This window comes from Plecotus auritus, assembly GCF_963455305.1.
Source record: "Plecotus auritus genome assembly, chromosome: 1".
Lineage (NCBI taxonomy): Eukaryota > Metazoa > Chordata > Mammalia > Chiroptera > Vespertilionidae > Plecotus > Plecotus auritus.
In genome coordinates this window covers 29,509,614-29,531,055 of record NC_137770.1, presented here as the reverse complement: position 1 = coordinate 29,531,055, position 21,442 = coordinate 29,509,614, and the positions used below count along the sequence as shown (strand labels likewise).

The 21,442-nt window shown below is 42.3% G+C and overlaps 2 protein-coding genes across 2 annotated transcripts; one reads left to right on the top strand and one right to left on the bottom strand.

The window, feature by feature from the left end:
* Positions 1–5,613: 5,613 nt before the first annotated feature.
* Positions 5,614–7,746, top strand: LOC308244493 (disintegrin and metalloproteinase domain-containing protein 21-like; the record flags this gene model as incomplete). Its single annotated transcript, XM_080660546.1, has 1 exon — positions 5,614–7,746. The coding sequence occupies one exon, from the start codon at positions 5,614–5,616 to the stop codon at positions 7,744–7,746; it is 2,133 nt and encodes a 710-aa protein (XP_080516672.1).
* A 10,329-nt stretch (positions 7,747–18,075) lies between these two features.
* LOC308257367 (disintegrin and metalloproteinase domain-containing protein 20-like) lies at positions 18,076–21,054 on the bottom strand (the record flags this gene model as incomplete). The annotated part of the gene is made up of 2 exons (XM_080686866.1): positions 18,886–21,054; positions 18,076–18,117 (listed from the first exon to the last, which is right to left on the bottom strand). The coding sequence occupies exons 1-2, from the start codon at positions 21,040–21,042 to the stop codon at positions 18,076–18,078; spliced, it is 2,199 nt and encodes a 732-aa protein (XP_080542992.1). The 5' UTR covers positions 21,043–21,054.
* Positions 21,055–21,442: the final 388 nt, after the last annotated feature.

Genomic DNA, 21,442 nt, shown 5'->3' with positions numbered 1-21,442 from the left:
TTTATCTATCCTATATAATGAAAGGCTAATATGCAAATAGACTGGACAACTGAACAACCGGTCGTTATGACATGCGCTGACCACCAGGGGCGTGTGCGGAACCTAGTGGGCGTTGGCTGAGATGGGATGGTGGAGCAGGTGAGCAGCGGCACCAGACTAAGGCAGGGCGCTGGTTGCTGTCATCGGGGCGAGCCTCTGGTGGTTACTGAAAGTTCTTTGCTCCCGTGTGCCATGGTCCAGCCCAGCATTCACACCTGCTCCCAGTGCTGGCCCTACTCACACCCGCTGATGATGCTGGAACTGCCATTCGCACCCACTGCCAGCGCCAGCCCTCCTCGCACCTACAGCTGATGCCTGAGATGCCACTCGCACTCACTGCCAGTGCCAAGCACCGGTCCTGATCACTTGGCGCCAGCAGTGGGTGCAAGCGGCAGCTGCCAACCTGATCACCCCTGAGGGCTTCTCCACCTCCCCCTGCTCCTGAGGGGCAATCAGGGCAGCAGCCACCACTCGCACCCACTGCTGCGCCAGCCCCCATTGCTCCCCGCCATCAGTGGGTGCAGGCGGGGCTGGCACCATCAGTGTGTGGGGGCGGAGGGAGCAGAGCTGCCAGCAGACAGGGGACTGGGGGACATGGCAGAAGGGGCCAGGTGGGGGCACAGAGGATGGGCTGAGACCCGCCCCTATGCCTACCATAGCCTCTTGGCCCACAGTTCCTTTCAAGGTGCACAAATTCGTGTACTGGGTCCCTAGTACATATATAAAAGGCTAAGTTGACTCACGCATGCATGATTCATATAAAGCTCTCACTGGCACCAATTGCATGCATGTGTTTCGATCTGTCATTGTTGATCATGAATTTGGTTGACACTTCTATTATAGAGAAAGAGTGAATTGCGATATTAAAATATTTCTTCTAATTAATTTCTTTTCAATGTGCACAAAACACGGGACACTAGTGTTTATCATAATGTTGATATGTCCTTCCTCTTAGAAATCCACCAGTCTCTCTAATCAACAGATTCTGGATCTGAAAATTGACTTTGTTCCAGGAAATGAACTGAGATCATGATTTTATATCCCTTTAAAAAAGAATCTACCCAGAGTTAGAGTTAATACTTTATTGAATTAGTTTTTATCCTATGCAATATTTACACAGTCAAAATCTTATAGATGATATATTTGACAAATACTATACCATAAATTCTCTCACAAACCATTTTGAGCATATTTTTCTTTAAAACATTATAGTTTAATAGGAGATGTAATTTTAAAAACTTGTATATAAAACAAAATAGCAAGGTTATAAATTGTATAATTTAAAATACATTGAATATGGCAATTTAAAAGGGTATTACAGAATATCAATGTTGTCTTGATTATTTACAGAAGATATGATGCTGGATGTAGAATTTGATCTTGACATAGAAAGTTATTATAATTTAGTCCAATAGTGAAAAGTGATTGATAGTCTAGGCCAGTGCAATTGCATGAGCAAAATTATGGAGCAGAAATGCATCTGCATTGTAGGAGGATAGAAAGGAGCTGAGGAGGCTACCCAATTCCATTTATATTAAAGTCAGACATAAATTTGTATAGAAATTGTTGAATCAGAGCAAGATATTCTTCAGAGTCCATTGTTTCTAGGGAAGTGAAAGATTCTTGTTGCTAAGCAGCTAAATATAGAATTTAGTCACCTGAGAGACAAAAGGGGGTGGGCTAATGTTTCCTTTTGTTATGTGAGGTCTCAACTACCAATCTTTGTTCATTGATGAGTGTAGTACTAACAGTCTAGGAAGAAAAGATCATGGAAACTACTGTTTCTTCTGCTGGTAAGTCATTCATCAAATTTGGCTCTATGTACAAGTTGATATCCAGAATATTATGTTGTACTAGAGGCCCGATACACGAAATTCATGCAAGGGTCTCAGGCCTTGCAGCCCTGCCTGCCTCGGCTGGCCCTCGCATCCCCGTCTTCATTAGGAAGGTCATCCGGACAGTTGTTCTGCTGTTTGATCTAATTAGCATATTAGCTCCTTATTATATAGGATAATGTGAAGTTTAATTTTTGTTTTGTTTTCCTTTTTAAAGATGAGAGAGACTTGAGCATGGGTGGGGTAAGGTGTTGTGGATAGGTTGACTAACCATTCCAGTTTACCTAGGACTGAAGGGGTTGCTGGGATACAGGACTTGTGGTTTAAAAACCAGGAACCAAGACAATCTAGGGCAGTGGTCGGCAAACTGCGGCTCTCGAGCCACATGCGGCTCTTTGGCCGCTTGAGTTTTTAGCAAAGGCCAGCTTAGGAGTACCCTAATTAAGTTAATAACAATGTACCTACCTATATAGTGTAAGTTTAAAAAATTGGGCTCTCAAAAGAAATTTCAATCATTGTACTGTTGATATTTGGCTCTGTTGACTAATGAGTTTGCCAACCACTGGTCTAGGGCAACCCGGAATGAATTGCTTACCCTAATTATCAGTTAAAAACTGGTAAGATAAACTGACTAGTGTGACCCAGTGGTTGAGCGTTGACCTATGAACCAGGAGATCACAGTCAGGGCACATGCCTGGGTTGTGGGCTTAATCCCAGGTTGGGGGCATGATTGCCCTTATTATATTAGGCAGCCAATTGATGATTCTCTCTCATCATTGATGTTTCTATCTCTCTCCCCTATCCCCCTGAAATCAATAAAAACACATTTAAAAAACTGATAAATAACACAAAATAGAGTTGAAAGTAGGGAAAACTGACAGGATCAGTCCTCAAGTACGTAGGAGATGTGATCTTGGACTGGGATATGGAGTGGGGTAAAGGAAAAGTAGAAATGGGCATGAATTCAGATTAGTTTGTACTGGTGAAAATCTTAGAAGCCATTTTATCTTTGAATTTGGCATCACTATAGATATGCATTTTTACTGTGTTCCAGAGTAATAAATCCATTTCATATTGTGCCCCAGTGGCCACAAACACACCCCAAATTTTGGCCTAAGAGTTGCTAAGGAATTTCTAGGAATGTCCTCTAATATTTTTATTCAATTTCCTTAAAGAAAAAAACTGCAGCTTGTGCCCAATGAAACTGATTTCACGACTCACTAATGAGTCAACATTAGTGACAGATGGGGAAACAGTGCATTTGAGCATGATAGAATAAGAGGAGAGATGGGTAGGTAGAGGTCTTGAGGAATTTAAAATAGCTGTGGGGAAAGGAAGAGTTGATAAAACATGTGGAGGAAGACTGTTCTCTACTTTGAGATTCCAATAATGTTAAAGCATATGATTTTTTAAAAATGTTTTCAGTGATTTCAGAGAGGGGAGGAGAGAGGGAGAAATGGAAACATCGATGAGAGAGAAACAGGGATTGGCTGCCTCCCGCACGCCCCTACTGGGGATTGAGCCCACAATCGCAACATGTGTCCTGACTGGAAATCAAACTGGTGACCTCCTGGTGCATGCGATGATCCACAACCAACTGAGTCACACAGGCTGAGTGAGCATATGGGTGTTTAATGGCACCACTTTACATTGATGGTAGGATGATATTCCTTTAGGAGTCTGAGTCTCTGGGGTCCTGGAATAATATAATAAGGGCAAAGAGTGTGGCTCAAAGATTCTTTGAAGCATTTTCCTATTATTTCCTGCTCTCAAGAGGAGCGCTAAGAAAAATAATATGACATGGTTTATATAGGTTATCAGCCTTCTTCACCACACTATATTTTTATCAGCACTTCCAGCCACAACTGCCACTCCATAATAAGTAACAAACATATCAAGAGAGTATCACCCAATTTAGAGAGCTTTGCTGTTGGAAGTTTTTATATAGTTGAATTTATCTATAAATTTTGTTTTTCTCTTGTGAACTACTTGCACCTGGAATAAAGTGCCTATCCATTAGCAATGGAATGTGCTCATAGGGCTCCAAGCTCTCTAGGCATGTTAATGTTAAGGATATTGTTCAGACTAAAACAAGTCCTTCCTACCTACCAGCATCAACATAAAAGCAAGTCTAGGATAAATTATAATCTTAAATACTGTAGGTTAACTATTTAATTGTGATTGAAAGGTAATCAGAATATATTGACTACTGGCACTATACATAAATGAGGAACTCAGAATATTCGGGACGTGTAAATGTAATGTCCAGGAGAATGAATGAAGAAAAGAGCAATATGGCATAGGAGGGTTTGAAATATCAGCTGAGTTATCATCTCCATCCCTTAGGGTGGGGAGCTAGCACAAACTTTTCTCATTCTGATTGTGCATTCCCCTTGTAAGATTTTCCCAAACAAATTGTTTTGAGATCCGCCCCCCCTCCCCCACCATGGTGTATGAAATGGAAAAAGTATATGGCAGAATTAAACCAGTTTTCTTTCTTTTGAAAATTAGAATTACTGTAGAGCTGTTGGGAATTAAAGGTTTTGTCAGAAAGTGGTTGAAGTGATAGAACTGACCAACTAGGCTCAAATGGACTGGAACTGAAGACAGAGGCATGAGGTTGAGAGAAATGGGAGATAATGAAAGACAAAAATATGTGGGTTCTCTTTGAGTTTGAGGAATAGGTAGAGCAGGAGTAAAGAGAGCTGGAACGATTAAAATTATTGGTAAATGGCTTGGTGTATAAGAAATGGTTTGGTTTTGCTTCATTTGGTGACGACGAGGTATAGATTATGACTATGGGTGGGTAAACTGAAGTACACTGAAGCTGAATTGGAGAGGTTGAAAAATGTTAAAAAAAACAAAAACCTTCTGGTTTTCAGATGAGTTGTCTATATACTTGCTATCATTGTTCATGACTTTTGATGGAGCATAAGACTGTCTTGAAGTTTGTATAAGAATGATAGGGAGTGGTTAATGGAAGAGTGAGAAAGAAAAGTTAAAAATTAGTGTAGTCAAATGTAGCAGGATGAATAGTTTGGAAATGACTTCATGGGGAGAATAGGAGCCCAGGCTCTGGACCATGAGGTATATAGGGCTTCTGAGAATTGGATTTCTCTAAAGTGAGCTTTAGGGAAAGCTCAAGTTTAATATGATAAGTATATATAAAGGAGCTCTGTGAAGAGGTTTAGGATTCATTTTGGTTCTCTTTCCCCCTCTTTCTCCCGCTTTTTGCCATCAAAAAAATACAGCAGAAATCATAAGGGAAGCTGTATGGACAGATGACATAGAAGGATTTGAATCAGAGTAAAAGAAGTATTGACTAGGGATTAATTCAGAGTCCAGCAGATCATTGGTAGTGGGTCAGGCATCTTCATTTCCATTTCTCCTACACAAGCCTAATCAGATTAAATTAAAACCCACGTGCCTATCATCCAACTACAACAACTATCAACATATGGCCAATTCTGTGTTATCTATAACCCCCAACTTTCCACCACCATTTATTGGAAGCAAATCTAAAGCATTTTCATGATTCATCAATCACTTTTCACCATTCAATTCTTTCTCTCTCCCACTTTCCTTCTTTTTATTTTCAATTTCAGCACTGAAGCTCTGCCAGGAATCAGATCCTTAAAGGTCAGCTCTACACAACGACCAGCTCAGAGGCAGGAGCCAGACCCGCAGTGCCTCACACTCTTTCTGTCTGGATAGATGACTCCGTAATGGCAGCTCCATAATGGAGGCTGCGGATGCCAGGGTGTCCATGAGAACTGTTATCCTGCTGCTCTGGCTTGGGGTGTTTCTATCCCCTTCTGGCTTCTCCCAGGCTAGGCTTTCTCAACACCTCAGCTCCCCAGAAGTGGTGGTCCCCCTGAAGGTGACAAGCAAGGGCAGAGGTTCACAGGTTCCGGGCTGGCTCTCCTATAGCATTCAGTTTGGGGGCTGGAGACACATTATCCACATGAGGGTCAAGAAGTTCCTGGTTTCCAGACACCTACCAGTGTTCACCTACACAGATCAGCATGCCCTCCAGGAGGATCAGCCTTTTGTTCCTGATGACTGCTACTACCATGGTTATGTGCAGGGGGTCCCAGGGTCCCTGGTTGCCCTCAGTACCTGTTCTGGAGGTTTTCGAGGAATACTACAGATAAATGACCTTGCTTATGAAATTGAGCCCATCAGGCACTCTACCACATTTGAACACCTGGTGTATAAGATAGATAATGATGATATACAGTTCCCACCTATGAGATGTGGCTTGACAAAGAAGGATGTAGCACACCAACAACTGGGATTAGAAGAGGCTGAGAAAACAACTCTGAAACAAAATTCAACTGATAACTGGTGGGCCCACTCATGGTTTCTGGAGCTGGTTGTGGTGGTAGATCAAAATTTCTTCATTTACTCCCAAAGTAACTTCTCAAAGGTGCAGGAGGATGTATATCTTGTTATTAACATAGTGGATTCCATTTATCAGCAGTTGGATACCTATGTGATTTTGATTGCGATTGAGATTTGGAATCATGAAAATGTTTTCTCAATGATAAGCATAGAACAGGTTCTGGAGGATTTTGCTCAGTGGAAACAAATCAGTCTTTCGAGGCTACAGTGTGATGCTGCCCATATTTTTATTAAAAATTCACTTATAAGTACACTTGGTATAGCCTATGTTGCAGGAATATGTCGTCCTCCTATTGACTGTGCAGTTAATAATTTCCAAGAAGACCCCTGGTCTCTTTTTGCCCTCACCGTGGCCCATGAGTTAGGCCATACTTTGGGTATGCAGCATGATCAAGAATTCTGCTGGTGTGGGCAAAGTGGTTGCATCATGAGTGCTATTAGAATGCCAGCAGAGAGATTCACCAACTGTAGTTATGCAGCTTTTACAAAGACCACTTTAAACCAGGGATCATGTCTGCACAATCTTCCAAGTACAGGGGAAATGCTTATGCTGAAGCGCTGTGGAAATGATGTGGTTGAAGAAGGAGAGGAGTGTGACTGTGGATCTATAAAGCAGTGTGAACAAGATCCCTGTTGTCTGTTGAACTGCACTCTGAGCCCTGGTTCTGCGTGTGCTTTTGGGCTGTGTTGCAAAGACTGCCAGTTCATGCCATCAGGGGCTTTGTGCAGACCACAGATCAGTGAATGTGACCTTCCAGAGTGGTGCAATGGGACATCCCACCAGTGCCCAGAAGATGGATATGTGCAGGATGGGATTCCCTGTGGTGACAATGCCTACTGCTATAAAAAGAGTTGTAATAGCCATGACAAACAGTGCAGGGAGATTTTTGGTGAAGATGCAGAGAGTGCATCTCAGGAGTGCTACAAAGAAATCAACTCCCAGGGAAGCCGTTTTGGCCACTGTGGTCTAAATAGCACGACATACCTAAAATGTAATACCTCAGATATCTTCTGCGGGAGAGTTCAATGTGAGAATGTAAGAAACATTCCCCATCTAAGAGATCACTCTGCTTTGCAGCACACTCATATCAATGGTGTCACCTGCTGGGGTGTCGGTCATCATTTAGGGATAAACACACCTGATATTGGTGAAGTGAAAGATGGCACCATGTGTGGTTCAAGAAAGATCTGCATACAGAAGAAGTGTGTCAGTCTCCCTCTCCTATCACAAGTCTGCCTGCCTGAGACCTGCAACATGAAGGGAATCTGCAATAACAAACATCACTGCCACTGTGGCTATGGGTGGTCCCCGCCCTACTGCCTGCACAGAGGCTATGGAGGTAGTGTTGACAGCGGCCCAGCATCTGCCAGAAAAGTATTCTTTCTAGTTACGGGGCTTAGTTTGTCTGTTTTGCTCCTATTGTCGATTACTGTATTTATATATCTCCAAAAACGTTTGGGTCCCTAGAAGACCAAGGCTCACCCTTCAGATTAAGAAAATGCCTCTAATTTAATATCTTATGCATCATAAAGTTTTAGTTTCTTGGAGATAGAAATGTTACATGCCTGAAGCACATTTCTGACAGTTCACAAAAAAAAAATGAAGAGACTTTCCTTTATAACAGGTCAATATCAGAAACATTGCCATCAAGAAAAGGTAATTCCCAACACCTTCCTAACTACTATTCATTGTGTAAAGAGCAAATAAAGCCCCAGTTTCCCTCTGAGTTGGTACTCTTTGTGTTTCTTGAGTGCACATATGACTCATGGGAAAGCCAGGAGACAGACATCTGAAGACCCATGGGTGAGTCTTGCCTCTCCATTTATTCCCAAAGTAATTTCTCAGAGGTAAAGAGGATATATTTCTTGTTGTCAGCATAGTGAATACCATTTATCCGCAGTGGGGTACTTATGTGATTTGGATTTGGATTGAAATTTGGAATCTTGGAAGTGTTTTCCCAAGGATAAGCATAGAACAAGTTGAGACTGCAAGTTCATGCCATCAACAGAATTCTGTAGAAACCAGGTCAATGAATATGACCTTCCAGAGTGGTGCGATGGAACATCCCATCAATGCCCAGAAGATGGAAATGCCCAGGCCTGGATTCCCTGTAGTGACAGTGCCTCCTATTGTCAAAAGAGATGTGATGAAGTTGGGAAAATTACTTAAAATTTCTAACATTCTGCTCCAAAATCTGAAAAGAAAGAGGATACTATTGCTTGTCCCACCCAAACTCTTGGGTCTATTTGGTAACAAAAAGAAATTCCTGTTAAAGTATAAACAAATTATTGTTTAATAAACCTCCTGGCCCTGTACCCTCTGCGTTTTCTAACCAAGTCTGTCTGCTTTCTTTGCCTTCATTTGGTGATTTGGCATATTTTCTTTGAATACCAGAACATGATCTCGGGGAGGGCAGGGTTGTTTATATCTGTTTTTGCACACTGTTTTATCCCAATATATAGAACAGTGCTTTATATACAATAAATATTTGAAAGAAATAGTATAAATGGATTATCAATTATATTAATTTGGAAAATTAAAAATAAAACTTGCTCCTGTTTTTAAAACCACTGAAAGTCCTGCTCAAAACTGGACATTGAATATTTAAAATAGTGTGTTTATAATGCTGGCTTTGGTTCTTACCTTTCACCAGTCTCTTTGTCCCAAATTTGTCTTCTCCCCATTCTGTTTTCAATGCTTTTGGAAATCTTGTCTCTTGAAAATACATATCTAATCAGGTACCCTGTATATATAATCTAGATAACTTCTAAATGATAGTCTTTGTAAATTGAGTCAAATGATCTTTTTGATATCATTTTCCATTATGTTTTGCACACTTTGCACCCTCTATTTTCTGTTCTGAATATTCTTGGCTGTGTTGTGTGTCTGCACATCTGTACATGCAATTCTCATTCCAAAAATTCTGTTTACCACCCTCCCCCACCCACCATCCCTACCCAGGCCCTGGAAAACTCCTATTTTTCTCTCAATAGAGGTTAAACATCATACCTTTGGAAAGGCATTTCCTTGTGAAACGTTATGTGTTCTACTTATATGCTTCTGTCACTTTGTGGTCATCCCTTTGATGTACTCTAGGAATATACGAGGAGAATGTCTAACAACCTACCAGCCAGGGATAGAAAGAAGGGACATGTAGTTGAGCCATAGAAACAGGGAAGCATGAATCAATAATATAATATGATTAAACTTGGAGAAGACCCACATGTTTTAAGTGTATATGGCCATCTGGAGACAAAAGGCAGCTATTCCAGTTTACTGTCTTTTGAAGTTGTTTTATTTTTGTTAAAAAAAAAAAGTTACATTTGATGATAGTCAAATTTATCAATTAAATAATTCTTTTAAATTTACTAGGATTTATATATTTTAAAAATCTATAATAATAAAAGCATAATATGCTAATTAGACCTGACAGCCAAACAACCTTCCGGACCTCATTCCGGACGTCCTTCCAGACAAAGCCACGGTGGCGGGAGCTGAGGCAGAGGTGGTTAGGGGCAATCAAGCAGGCAGGTGAGCAGTAAGGGGCAATCAGGCAGGCAGGCAGAGTGGTTAGGGGAGATTGGACAGGCAGGCAGAGTGGTCAGGGGTGATCAGGCAGGCAGGCAGGCAAGCGGTTAGGAGCCAGTGGTCCCAAATTGCGGGAGGGATGTCTGACTGCTGGGATCGGGCCTAAACTGCAGTCGGACATCCCCTGAGGGATCCCAGATTGCAAGAGCATGGAGGCCGGGCTGAGGGGATTCCCCCCTCCCTCTGCATGAATTTCATGCACTGGGCCTCTAGTATTTTTATAATTTTGTAGAATTAACCTCCTATTGCAAACATAGAGTCTTACCTGCTATTTTATTTGGATTCCCCAAAAAGTAAATGCAAGACCAGGATTTAGGTTGAGCTAGTTTATTTGGAAGCACAAAAAGAGCATATTAATGAGCAAGTTCCCACTGTGAACTACTGGAGCTATCCCCCTGAGGACTCAATAAGAAGCCATGTGAAACAAACCTCAGAATACTCCTCCATGGTGCAGGAGAAAGCTATCAGGAAAAGAAGTGAGATACAACACTTAAAGTAGGAAACTGTCAGAGATGGACATTGTCTACTGTAGCTGCCAGGGCATGTAGGGTGGACCATAAACATCTACTGTATTCAGATTCCCTAGAAAACAGATGCTAGGGCAAGGATTAAATGCAAATCTATCTCCTGTTGTACTGGCGACAATTCCTATATACACTAATACCTTTTTACTTTACAGGAGTGTACTTGGCCCATTCAGGAGCAGGCTGGAAGCAAGAGGAAGTTAATACATCTGGAAGTAACTGTTAACCAATAAGAGATATTTTGTAAATATACCTCACAGCCCCCCAAAACCTCATAGGATAATTGTGAGGTGTCTGACAATGTCTCTCAGAAAGGCCGTAGTAGAATTCTGTCCTGGTTGCTCACATGGTCACCCATGTATGCTTGAATTGCTTTTAACCCTTTCCTGTCTCTGTTTTCCACTCCTTCACCATGCACTCACATCTTGGGACTGTATCTCAAATAAACTACTCACACTCAAATTTTTATCTCGTGGACTCAGGGTCCGGCATAGCTAGTATCAGAAGTGTTCTTTAAAAGGCAGATCCATAGGATGTGAGATTCTCGAACTGGATTGCTCATCTGTCAGAAGGCCACTAGGACTCACAGTTGCAGCCAGTGGATTTGTAACAACTGGTGTGCTGCAACACCAGGAACTAAGACTCTCACTTGTGGTATGTTAAGATGAGGCACAGATGGAAGTGGTGCCCTGGCTTATACAACAGCTCTCGTGTTTGAATTAGAAGTATGAAGATTATGAAGTTAGTTAACTGGTGAAGAAACCATGAAGAACGAAAATGACAGGCTTAGTTCAAATAACTCAGACAGGGTGTGAAAGTCCTAAGACCTCTATGACAATGTTGAAGAGAATCTCATTCTATAGACTGTGTTGAAAATAATACCCAAGATTTGTCATCAATATGCAGATTTATAAGGATTACTGGATTTAGAACTCTGGTATGTTTCCTATGTAAAAATCCTATTAAGGAAGAAATGCCATCCTGAGATTTAGGATGACATTGGAGTGGATGCATCTGAAAATTTGAATCCTGAGATTCTCATGAACACCCTGGGCCAGCAGAACTCACTCCTTACCCTTTTCTGGAAGAGCACAGCATCTCATTGCCTGGAGACCATGTTCCACCAAAGATCATGCTTATCCTCCTAAATTTCTGTTCTTAACTTTCCCTCATTGCACCCAGACCAATAACTAGGGTCAGTACAGTTCTTAGTATGAAAAGAAGTAGATCACCGGTCAAGAGAGCTTTGGGAACCAGGAATGTATAGGAACAAATGCTGAGGATATTGTTTCAGGAGAAATAGAATATAAGATTATACAAGGGAAAGCTTTTAAATAAGGGGGCACTCAGCCCTAGCCGCTTTGGCTCAGTGGATAGAGCGTTGGCCTGCAGACTGAAGGTCCCAGGTTCGATTCCTGGTCAGGGCACAGGCCTGGGTTGCGGGCTCAATCCTAGTGGAGGGTGTGCAGCAGGCAGCCAATCATGTTTCTATATCTCTTTTCCTCTCCCTTCCTCTCTGAAGTAAATAGAAAAATATTTTAAAATGCAATAATTCCAGCAGCACGTTAGAATCAGCTCTGGGTATCTGCAAGAATGTTAAATCCTGAGAACCCCTTATTTTATTTTATTTTTATTCATTTTTTAAACAAATTCACTCTCTGTGAAGACCTAGGTTTCAAGGCTGTGTCACCGAGTCAGAAACAGTGAAGTCTCTGTAGAAGTTTTTCTTTCTTTTTTTTAAATATAAATATATTTTTATTGATTTCAGAGAGGAAGGGAGAGGAAGAGAGAGAAAAAAACATCAATGACCTTCTGGTTCATAGGTCGATGTTCAATAACTGAGCCACGCCGGCCATGCTGGAATTGTATTTTTGAGGCTTGGAAATGTTGGTGGACTATAATAATTGAGGTAGAGATGCTAGAACTACTTTGGCAGAGAAGTGAATATGGGGGTCAGACTATTTAGGGAAGAAGGTGTGTTAGAATGAATTTCTTACAAAAGGCCAGAGAAACCACCGCTGACACAATTTCCCTGGAGGTCCCAGAGGAATGTCTTGACTCAAGCAGTAAGAAATGCACATGCCAGTCAGAGGAAAGCAGTCAGCACTGGGACCTCAATGGTGGCTGTCTCTGTAGGCCTGGGTTGATAACAGGACCGGGTGCTATAGAACTGGGCTCCGTAGTGCCAGTGAAGGTTATAGATTACAGAATAGTTAAAAAAAAAAATGGTGTTAGTCCTTAACTATTAGAAACAAAGTGGTATAATTACTGTAATTGGCAATAAGACTAGAATGACGAAATCTGGGCCCTGACCTAAGTATATCTGAGGCCATGTATAATAGATTTTGGTTCTCCTAGGGGTGATATAGGAGGGGCAGACAATGTGGGCATTTATTGCATTATACAACAAAAAAAGATCAAGAGCTGGTGATAAACATACTGATGCCAACTTCTGCAGTGGGCATCTTTTGTCCAGTTTTCAAATCCTGAGTCAGATCAATGAATGAGCCATTTCCAATGGAAGGAAAAACCAGGTACCTTTCAGGAAACACCATGCAATGTCACCACAAATATATGCAATAAATAACCCTTACCTTGTTTCCCCCAACTGGTTCTTGTTTCCCAAAGGTACTTATTCCCCAAATGGATATTCATGTATGGGAGAAAGGGGCCTATCTTTTGAAGACTATCGGATGCAAGGTCTGACCCGACAGACACACCACAAAATGCCCCATGAAGGAGACTATGTTAATAAAGAAAATCCTGATCCCAGGGCATCTCACAATGAGTTCACTAGGTCTGTGAACCCACACTTTGGTAACTTCCCTGGCTCCCAAGTAAATAAATTCAGAAGATGACAGGGCCCTCATAATGGTTCTTTGACCTGTGAAGTAACTTATGATAGCAAAGACCAAGTGAGAAACCCTAAATATTTCCTCCATACCCTCCTATCTCTATAGTAAAACAGAAACACTAACATATCACGAATGAAGCAGCAGAGATTAATGCCACCACTTAATGCTTGCAGGTGGTGATCCACATCCTATTCCCATTTAATTCAATAGTATTTCTACAGCAAAGAATCAAATGGGTCTTTGTGAGTGACAGTGAATTATCATCAACTTACATAAGTAGAAATTCTAGTCATGTGCACTGTGCTACCGTGTTTCCCCGAAAATAAAACATCCTCCGAAAATAAGACCTACTCACAGGTTTCCTTCTGAGTGAAATATAAGGCATCCCCCGAAAATAAGGTCCCCAGGCTCTGTCTCAGAATGAAAATTAATTTACCATAAACTGGTCGCTAGGGCCGCCCCGACTGGCGTCTAGCAACCAGTGATGTTACGCGGAGTCCTGACGTCACTGCTGTGTGGAGGCGGAGCGGAGGCCGGAGTGAGCAGTGAGCGTGGGGCGGGAGAGAGGAGGAGACTTTCGCAGATGCGTGTAGAAGAACAGGAGGATTAGAGCGGATGGGACGCGGCGAAGGTGGTGAGTGCTGGTCTGTCTCTGGTGACACTACCTGATGCTCGTGGCCGCCTTCATGATGACTGAAGGTTCTCAGGCAGTGGCAGACCCTGCTCCAGCCCAGATCCAGGCCCCAGCAAGCCCAGTGACAGTCCCCAGGCAGGCCCTAGGGGGTAAATGTCTGATAAAGGGGTAGAGGGGATGTCTGGTGAAGGTGTTCAGTGGCACAGGGGTGGGGGGAGGGGGATCACTTAAAATGACACAGGAGGATCAGAGGGGGCAATAAAAATGACACAGGAGGATCAAAAGGGGTTACTAAAATGGTAATCCCCCCCCTGATTCTCCTGTGCCATTTTGATTCCCCCCTCTGATCCCCCCTGTGTCATTTTGAGTGATCCCCCTCCCCCCACCTTGATACCCCAATTCCTTTTTTTTTACCCCTAGAAATGAGCGCAAAAAGAAAAAGCTACTCCATGGAGTACAAGAAAGGAATCGTGGAAGACTCTTGGGGCCAAAATCTTACTGCTTTCTGCAAAGAGAAGATGTTGAGTATCCGATTGGTCCAAAAATGGCGAGCAGAGTATGGTAACCTCATTGAACAAGTGGACAAGGGAAATGCTAAAAAGCGCAAGTGTGGATCAGGTCGGCAACCATTATTTTCCGAGCTGGAAGACCTGATCTGTGAATGGGTTGTTGACAGGAGAGCAAAGGCTTTGGTTGTGAATAGGGCTCAGATTCAAGAATTTGCCCTTGCAATGGCACCACAGTTTGACATAGCCCCCGAAGACTTCAAAGCATCACAACACTGGCTGGATAATTTCCTTCAGTGAAGTGAACTGTCTTTAAGAAGATCTACAACATTGTTTAGGTTGGAAGATACTCAAGTTATCAAGCGAGCACTTGCATTCAAGTCCTTTATTGATGATGCTGACTTCTCTAAATACAATCTTTCCAACATGATTGCTATGGATGAAACTGCAGTGTTTATGGGCCAATCATCTCAAACAACAATTGAACATTCCCTCCACGGCTTACGAAAGTGCACATGTTTCCTGTATTTTGGCAATTCGTCTGGATGGCACTAAAATCCCACCTTTAATCATTTCTAAGGGCAAGAAGGAAAAGATTGAACGTGTTTTGGGCGTTTTTATTCCTGAAACTGAAAAAGCCTGGGCCACACAAGCAGTTATAAGGAAGTGAGTTGATTTAATGCTGCCGCTTGTTATGCGAGGGAGCCAAAGAGGTCTGCTAGTCTGGGATGCACCCAGCACTCACCGCGCTAAAGACATGAAGATATTTCTTCACGAAAGAAAAATAGATCAGATAATGATTCCCGCAGGAATGACAGCCTATCTCCAGACTCTTGCTATTGCAATAAACAAGCCATTCAAAGACAATTTGCGCATGGAAATTAATGACTACATTGAAAATAGAATGGAGAGAAATCAGCGTGGAAACTTTGTGAAACCTAAACTGCAAGAAGTTGTGACTTGGGTGAAGAATTCATAGGAGAAAATCACTGACAGTTGCATTGCAAATGCACTGCGAGCAGGCTACCTTGACAAGAAGTACTCATTTAAAGACAGTGCTATTGCTAAACATGAGAGATTTGGTCCACTGATTCTGAAAGAAATGGAGTCACAAGAAATTCACCAGGAAATTCAGGAATTGGATTGTTATGATGATGTTCCAGAAGATGATGACATAAATGAGTAAATTCTTGATACTGTAGGATTTACAGTTTGTCTGGTTTGTGTTGACAACTACTGTACTACCGTACCGTATACAGGTAATAAATTTCCTTTATTTTCATTTAACAATAAATGTGTACCGTATTCTTCTTCATGGAAAAATAAGACATCCCCTGAAAATAAGACCTAGCGTGTCTTTGGGGGCAAAAATTAATATAAGACACTGTCTTATTTTCGGGGAAACACGGTAGATATAGTAACTTCACTAGAAGAGACCATCAAGAAAACCAGCAATCCCAAACTATCAGACATATGTCATAGCAATATCTTTACCAACACAGCTCCTAGGACAATGGAAACTAAGGAGAAAATAAATGGGACTACATCAAAATAAAAAGCTTCTGCATAGCAAAAGAAACCATAAAAAAATAAAACAAGAAAGCCCACTGCATGGGAGAACATATTTGGCAATGTTACCAATATATCCAATAAGGGTCTAATCTCCAAAATTTATAGGGAACTCATACATCTTAACAAAAAAAGATAAACAATCCAATCAAAAAATGGGCAAAGGACCCAAATAGACACTTTTTGAAAGTGGACATACAGAAGGCCAAGAGACATGAAAACATGCTCAAAGTCACTAATCATCCGAGAGATGCAAATCAAAACAACAATGAGGTACCATTTCACACCTGTCAGAATGGCTATCATCAACAAATCAATAAACAACAAGTGCTGGTGAGGATGTGGAGAAAAAGGAACCCTTGTGCGCTGCTGGTGGGAATGCAGACTGGTGCAACCACTGTGAAAAACAGTATGGAGTTTCCTAAAAAAATTAATAATGGAACACCCATTTGAACCAGGAATCCCACTTCTAGGTATATAGCCCAAGAAATCAGAAACACCAATCAGAAAGGATATATGCACCCCTATATTCATAGCAGCACAATTTACAATAGTTAAGATTTGGAAACAGCCTAAGTGCCCATCAGCAGATGAATGGATGAAAAAACTGGTATATCTACACAATGGAATACTATGCTGCTTTAAAAAGGAAGGAATTCTTACCATTCACAACAGCATGGATGGACCTGGAGAGCATTATGCTAAGTGAAATAAGCTAGTCAGAGAAAGATAAATATCACATGATCTCACTCATTTGTGGAATATAATGAACAACATAAACTGATGAACAAAAATAGATCCAGACACAGAGAAGCATCTAAGACCGTCAAACCTCAGAGGGAAGGCAGGAGAGGGGATGGGGGTAAGTGATCAACCAAAGGACTTGTATGCATGCATATAAGCATAAACAATGGACACAGACACTAGGGGGGTAAGGGCATGTGCTGGGGGGGGCGGTGGTGAGAGTGGCCGGGGAAAGGTCAATGGGGAAAAAGGAGACATATGTAATACTTTAAACAATAATTTTTTAAAAAAAGAAAGAAAACCTAATAATCCTAACTGTATAGGAACACAGGCATATAGAAAATTGATCAAGAACAAAATTGAGAAATTGTCAGTATCAGGAAGGAAGGAATAAGGAGACATTATTAGAGTTCATATAAATATAAAAAGGAAAAAGAAAAGGTATTATGAACACTTTATGTTAATAAACTTGAGAAAAATAAGGGGGGAAATGCCTTGAAAAACATAATTCACCAAAATTGACACAAGATTTAAAAAACGGGATAGTTCTACCTCTGTTAAAGGGATTGAATCTGAAATCACAGATTCACAAAGGATTTCAACAGTTAATTCTTTCAAATATTTTTGAGAAAACAAAAGTACTGGATTGTCAGGAATCAGAGGTCTTACCCTCATTAAACCTTATTTATAACTTCAAGGAAACGATCATAGGGAATGGGCAGTGTAAGTGAGGTCCAGAACCACCAGCACCTACATTCCATATATAACTGGGGATGAAGGCCCTGCCAATGCAGCCCAAAGCAAGAAAAATCGGACAGGAAATATTTGGTCCCTAGTGCTCATCCAGGTTGGCCAAGGCTTGTTCAGGCCTACAAAATAATTCGGTTTCTCTGTCTGCAAAACTGTTTTCATCCCACAGCGCTTTCCTTTCCAGGTGTTCATCCCTCAGAAACATCTTGCATTCTAAACTCCAATTCGGGGTCTGCTTCTGGAGAACTCCAACTATCACAAGGAAGTAATTACTGACAAAGCTCTAGGGCCAGGGGAACAAAGAAAAGTTGAGCGTATTAAAGGAGCTCCTCTGCAGAGCAGGGACCAAGACCCTTTAAGGAGGGCAAGTGACCAGCTAGCGCTCACGCTTCAGGAACTCAAAGGAGGATCACCTTGCTAACCCCAGCACTGAAATCACAACTCTGAGGGTGTCCGTGGCCAACTGGTGCTGGTGCTTCTAAGGAAGGATGAGGATGGTTGTAACAAAGCCAACAAAACTGGAATCCCAAACCGAACATGGCAACCAGAGTGAATGGCCCCAGCCAAAAGGACACTAAGTGTAACTTTTAGCACACAGGAAAGTCAACTCCTTCTCCCCTCATCCTTCATTCCAGGCTACTTCTACTGCCCCGCTTTGGCATAGCTACCTGGAAGAGAGCTGGCAAACACAGAAATGAGGTATATAGTGGCACTTCCCAGACAGTACTTACAATGCAAAGGCGGGGGAAGGTTTAGACCTGTGTCCCTTCATTCAGGATACAGAAAGAGGCGACTTCCATGGAGCATTTGAGATCTTGCTCCCCAGTATGTTGTCAATTTGACTCAAATACATTCTTTCTAAAAAATATGTTTTTATTGATATTACAGAGAGAGGAAAGGAGAGGGAGAGAAACATCTATGTGAGAGAGAAACATTGATTGGCTGCCTCCTTCATGCCCCCTACTGGGGATCGAGCCCGCAACCCGTCCATGCGCCCTGACCAGGAATCCAAAAGGTGACCTCTCAGTGCACGGATGACACCCAACCAACTGAGTCACACCAGCCAGGGCTCAAATAAATTCCTATAAAATTCTCTTTGAAAAAATAAGAGACGACTTCCAGGAAAAAAAAAAATGAACTTTTAATATGGCTTGAAACACTGAAGAGGAAGTAAGAACGTGCTGGGAATCCTTCAGGATAATATAATCCAGACATGAGAGATCCTTAAATTTTTTCTTTAAATAGTAGACATGTTTCTCTACTATTAAAAAACTAGAGATTTTTTAAATGAAGCAGGAGCCTTATTGTTCCTCTTCTTTCTCAGGTTCCTCTTTTTCTGCTTCTTCTTCTTCCACTTCTTCTTCTTCTTTTTCTTTTTCCTTTTCTTCTTCTTTTTCTTCTTCTTTTTCTTTTTCTTCTCCTTTTTCTTTTTCTACCTCTTCTTCCTTTTTTCTTTTCATTTTCATAAAAAGCAGAAGGAAGCAACACAAAAATAAAGCAATCAAAGGAATAAGCCACAATAAAAAAAGGTAAGACAACTTGGCCTGTGGTTCTTCTTTCTTAGAAGGAGGTGGGCCGCTATCAATACTACCTCCATTGCCTCTTTGCGTGCAGTTGGGAGGTGCCCACTCTTGGCTGCAGTGGCAATGCTGTTTATTATTGCAGACTCCCCTCATGTGGCAGGTCTCAGTCTGACAGTCTTGCGATACAAGAGGCATATCGACACATTTCTGGTGGATGCATATCTTTCCTGGACCACACACTGAGCCATCTTTTACTAGACCAATATCAGGTGTGGTTATCCCTAAATGGTAATCAGTGCCCCAGCAACTGGTGAAATCGATCTGAAGCTGATGTACTGTAGTATGTTCTGTCAGGTTAGGAATAACTGACACTTTTTCACACTGAACTCTCCCGCAGAAGATATCTGAGGTATTACATTTTAGGTATGTCGTGCTATTTAGACCACAGTGGCCAAAACGGCTTCCCTGGGAGTTGATTTCTTTGTAGCACTCCTGAGATGCACTCTCTGCATCTTCACCAAAAATCTCCCTGCACTGTTTGTCATGGCTATTACAACTCTTTTTATAGCAGTAGGCATTGTCACCACAGGGAATCCCATCCTGCACATATCCATCTTCTGGGCACTGGTGGGATGTCCCATTGCACCACTCTGGAAGGTCACATTCACTGATCTGTGGTCTGCACAAAGCCCCTGATGGCATGAACTGGCAGTCTTTACAACACAGCCCAAAAGCACACGCAGAACCAGGGCTCAGAGTGCAGTTCAACAGACAACAGGGATCTTGTTCACACTGCTTTATAGATCCACAGTCACACTCCTCTCTTCCTTCAACAACTAGGTTCCCACAATACTGTAACCTAAAAATATTCCCTGGATATGGAGGAGGGTAAATACATGAACCAGCACGGATTGTATTGTCCCAATACTGGGCATAACTGCAGTTGCTGAATTTAACTGTTGGCCGTTTCAAGGCTGACATTATGCACCACCTGAAACCACACACACACCATGCAGTGTCATGATGCATACCCATAGTATGACCAAGCTCATGGGTCACAGTAAGTGCAAAAGAGTACACATTGTGGTCCTGGAAAACAACAATTCCACTATTAAAAGGCTTCCGGCATAGTCCTCCAACGTAGGCAAGACCAAGCTTATCACCAAACTTTTTTTTTATGACAAGATGGACATCATCATGATGCAGTCGGCCATCAAGATGGGTAAACTTCCAGAGAGAAAAGTCTTCCAGAAGCTGGTCTATGTCATCAGTGGAAACTAGGTTTCGTTGATTCCAGATCTCAATTCCGGTCAAAATTACATTAAGCTTGAAAGGGCTATAGAAGATACCTATCACATTGACAACACTAAGTAGTTCACGCTGCACTAATGACACATTACTTCCAGAGAAAACGTATCGAAAGTGGTCCACAACTAATGCCAACTCAAGAAATCGCAAGTGAGTCCACCAGTTCACATAAGAACTTTGCATCAGAGTGGACTTAGGCAACTCTTGCAACTCCAATTGGCGTGCTATTTTCTCTTCTGTCAAGCCACATCTCATAGGTGGGAACTGTATATCATCATTATCTATCTTATACACCAGGTGTTCAAATGTGGTAGAGTGCCTGATGGGCTCAACTTCATAAGCAAGGTCATTTATCTGTAGTATTCCTCGAAAACCTCCAGAACAGGTACTGAGGGCAACCAGGGACCCTGGGACCCCCTGCACATAACCATGGTAGTAGCAGTCATCAGGAACAAAAGGCTGATCCTCCTGGAGGGCATGCTGGTCTGTGTAGGTGAACACTGGTAGGTGTCTGGAAACCAGGAACTTCTTGACCCTCATGTGGACAATGTGTCTCTGGCCCCCGAACTGCAGGCTGTAAGAGAGCCAGCCCAGAGCCTTAGCATCTCGGTCCCTGCTGGTCACCTTCAAGGGGATCACGACTTCTCTGGAGAAGCGCAGAGAGGGCCTGGCCTGAGAGTGGCCAGAAATGGACAGAGACACCCCAAACCAAAACAGCAGAAGAGTGACCTTGATGTGCACCAGGGCCTCACCCAAAGCCATTATGGAGCCATTGGTCCAGGGCAGAGAAAGGCTGAGGCATGAGGCACTGCTGGTACAGTTCCTCCCTTGAGCTGCTCAGGGTGCAGGGCTGACCTTTACAGATGTGTGTCTTGGGAAAGTTGGACCCTCAGAGCTGCAGTGCTGCAAGTTGAAAATAGAGCTAAAATGGGGTGGGGAGGGGAGGGAGAGTGGGATAGAGAGGGAGAAAGAAGAAAGTGAGGTAAAAGTGATTCTTCAATTGGGACAAGGCTTGAATCAATAAATTACCTGAAATTGCTCTTATTTATATACTAGTGGCCCGGTGCACGAAATTCGTGCATGGGGGGGGGGAGGGTGTTCTCAGCCCAGCCTGCACCCTCTCCAATCTGGGACCCCCTCAAAGGATGTCCTACTGCCGTTT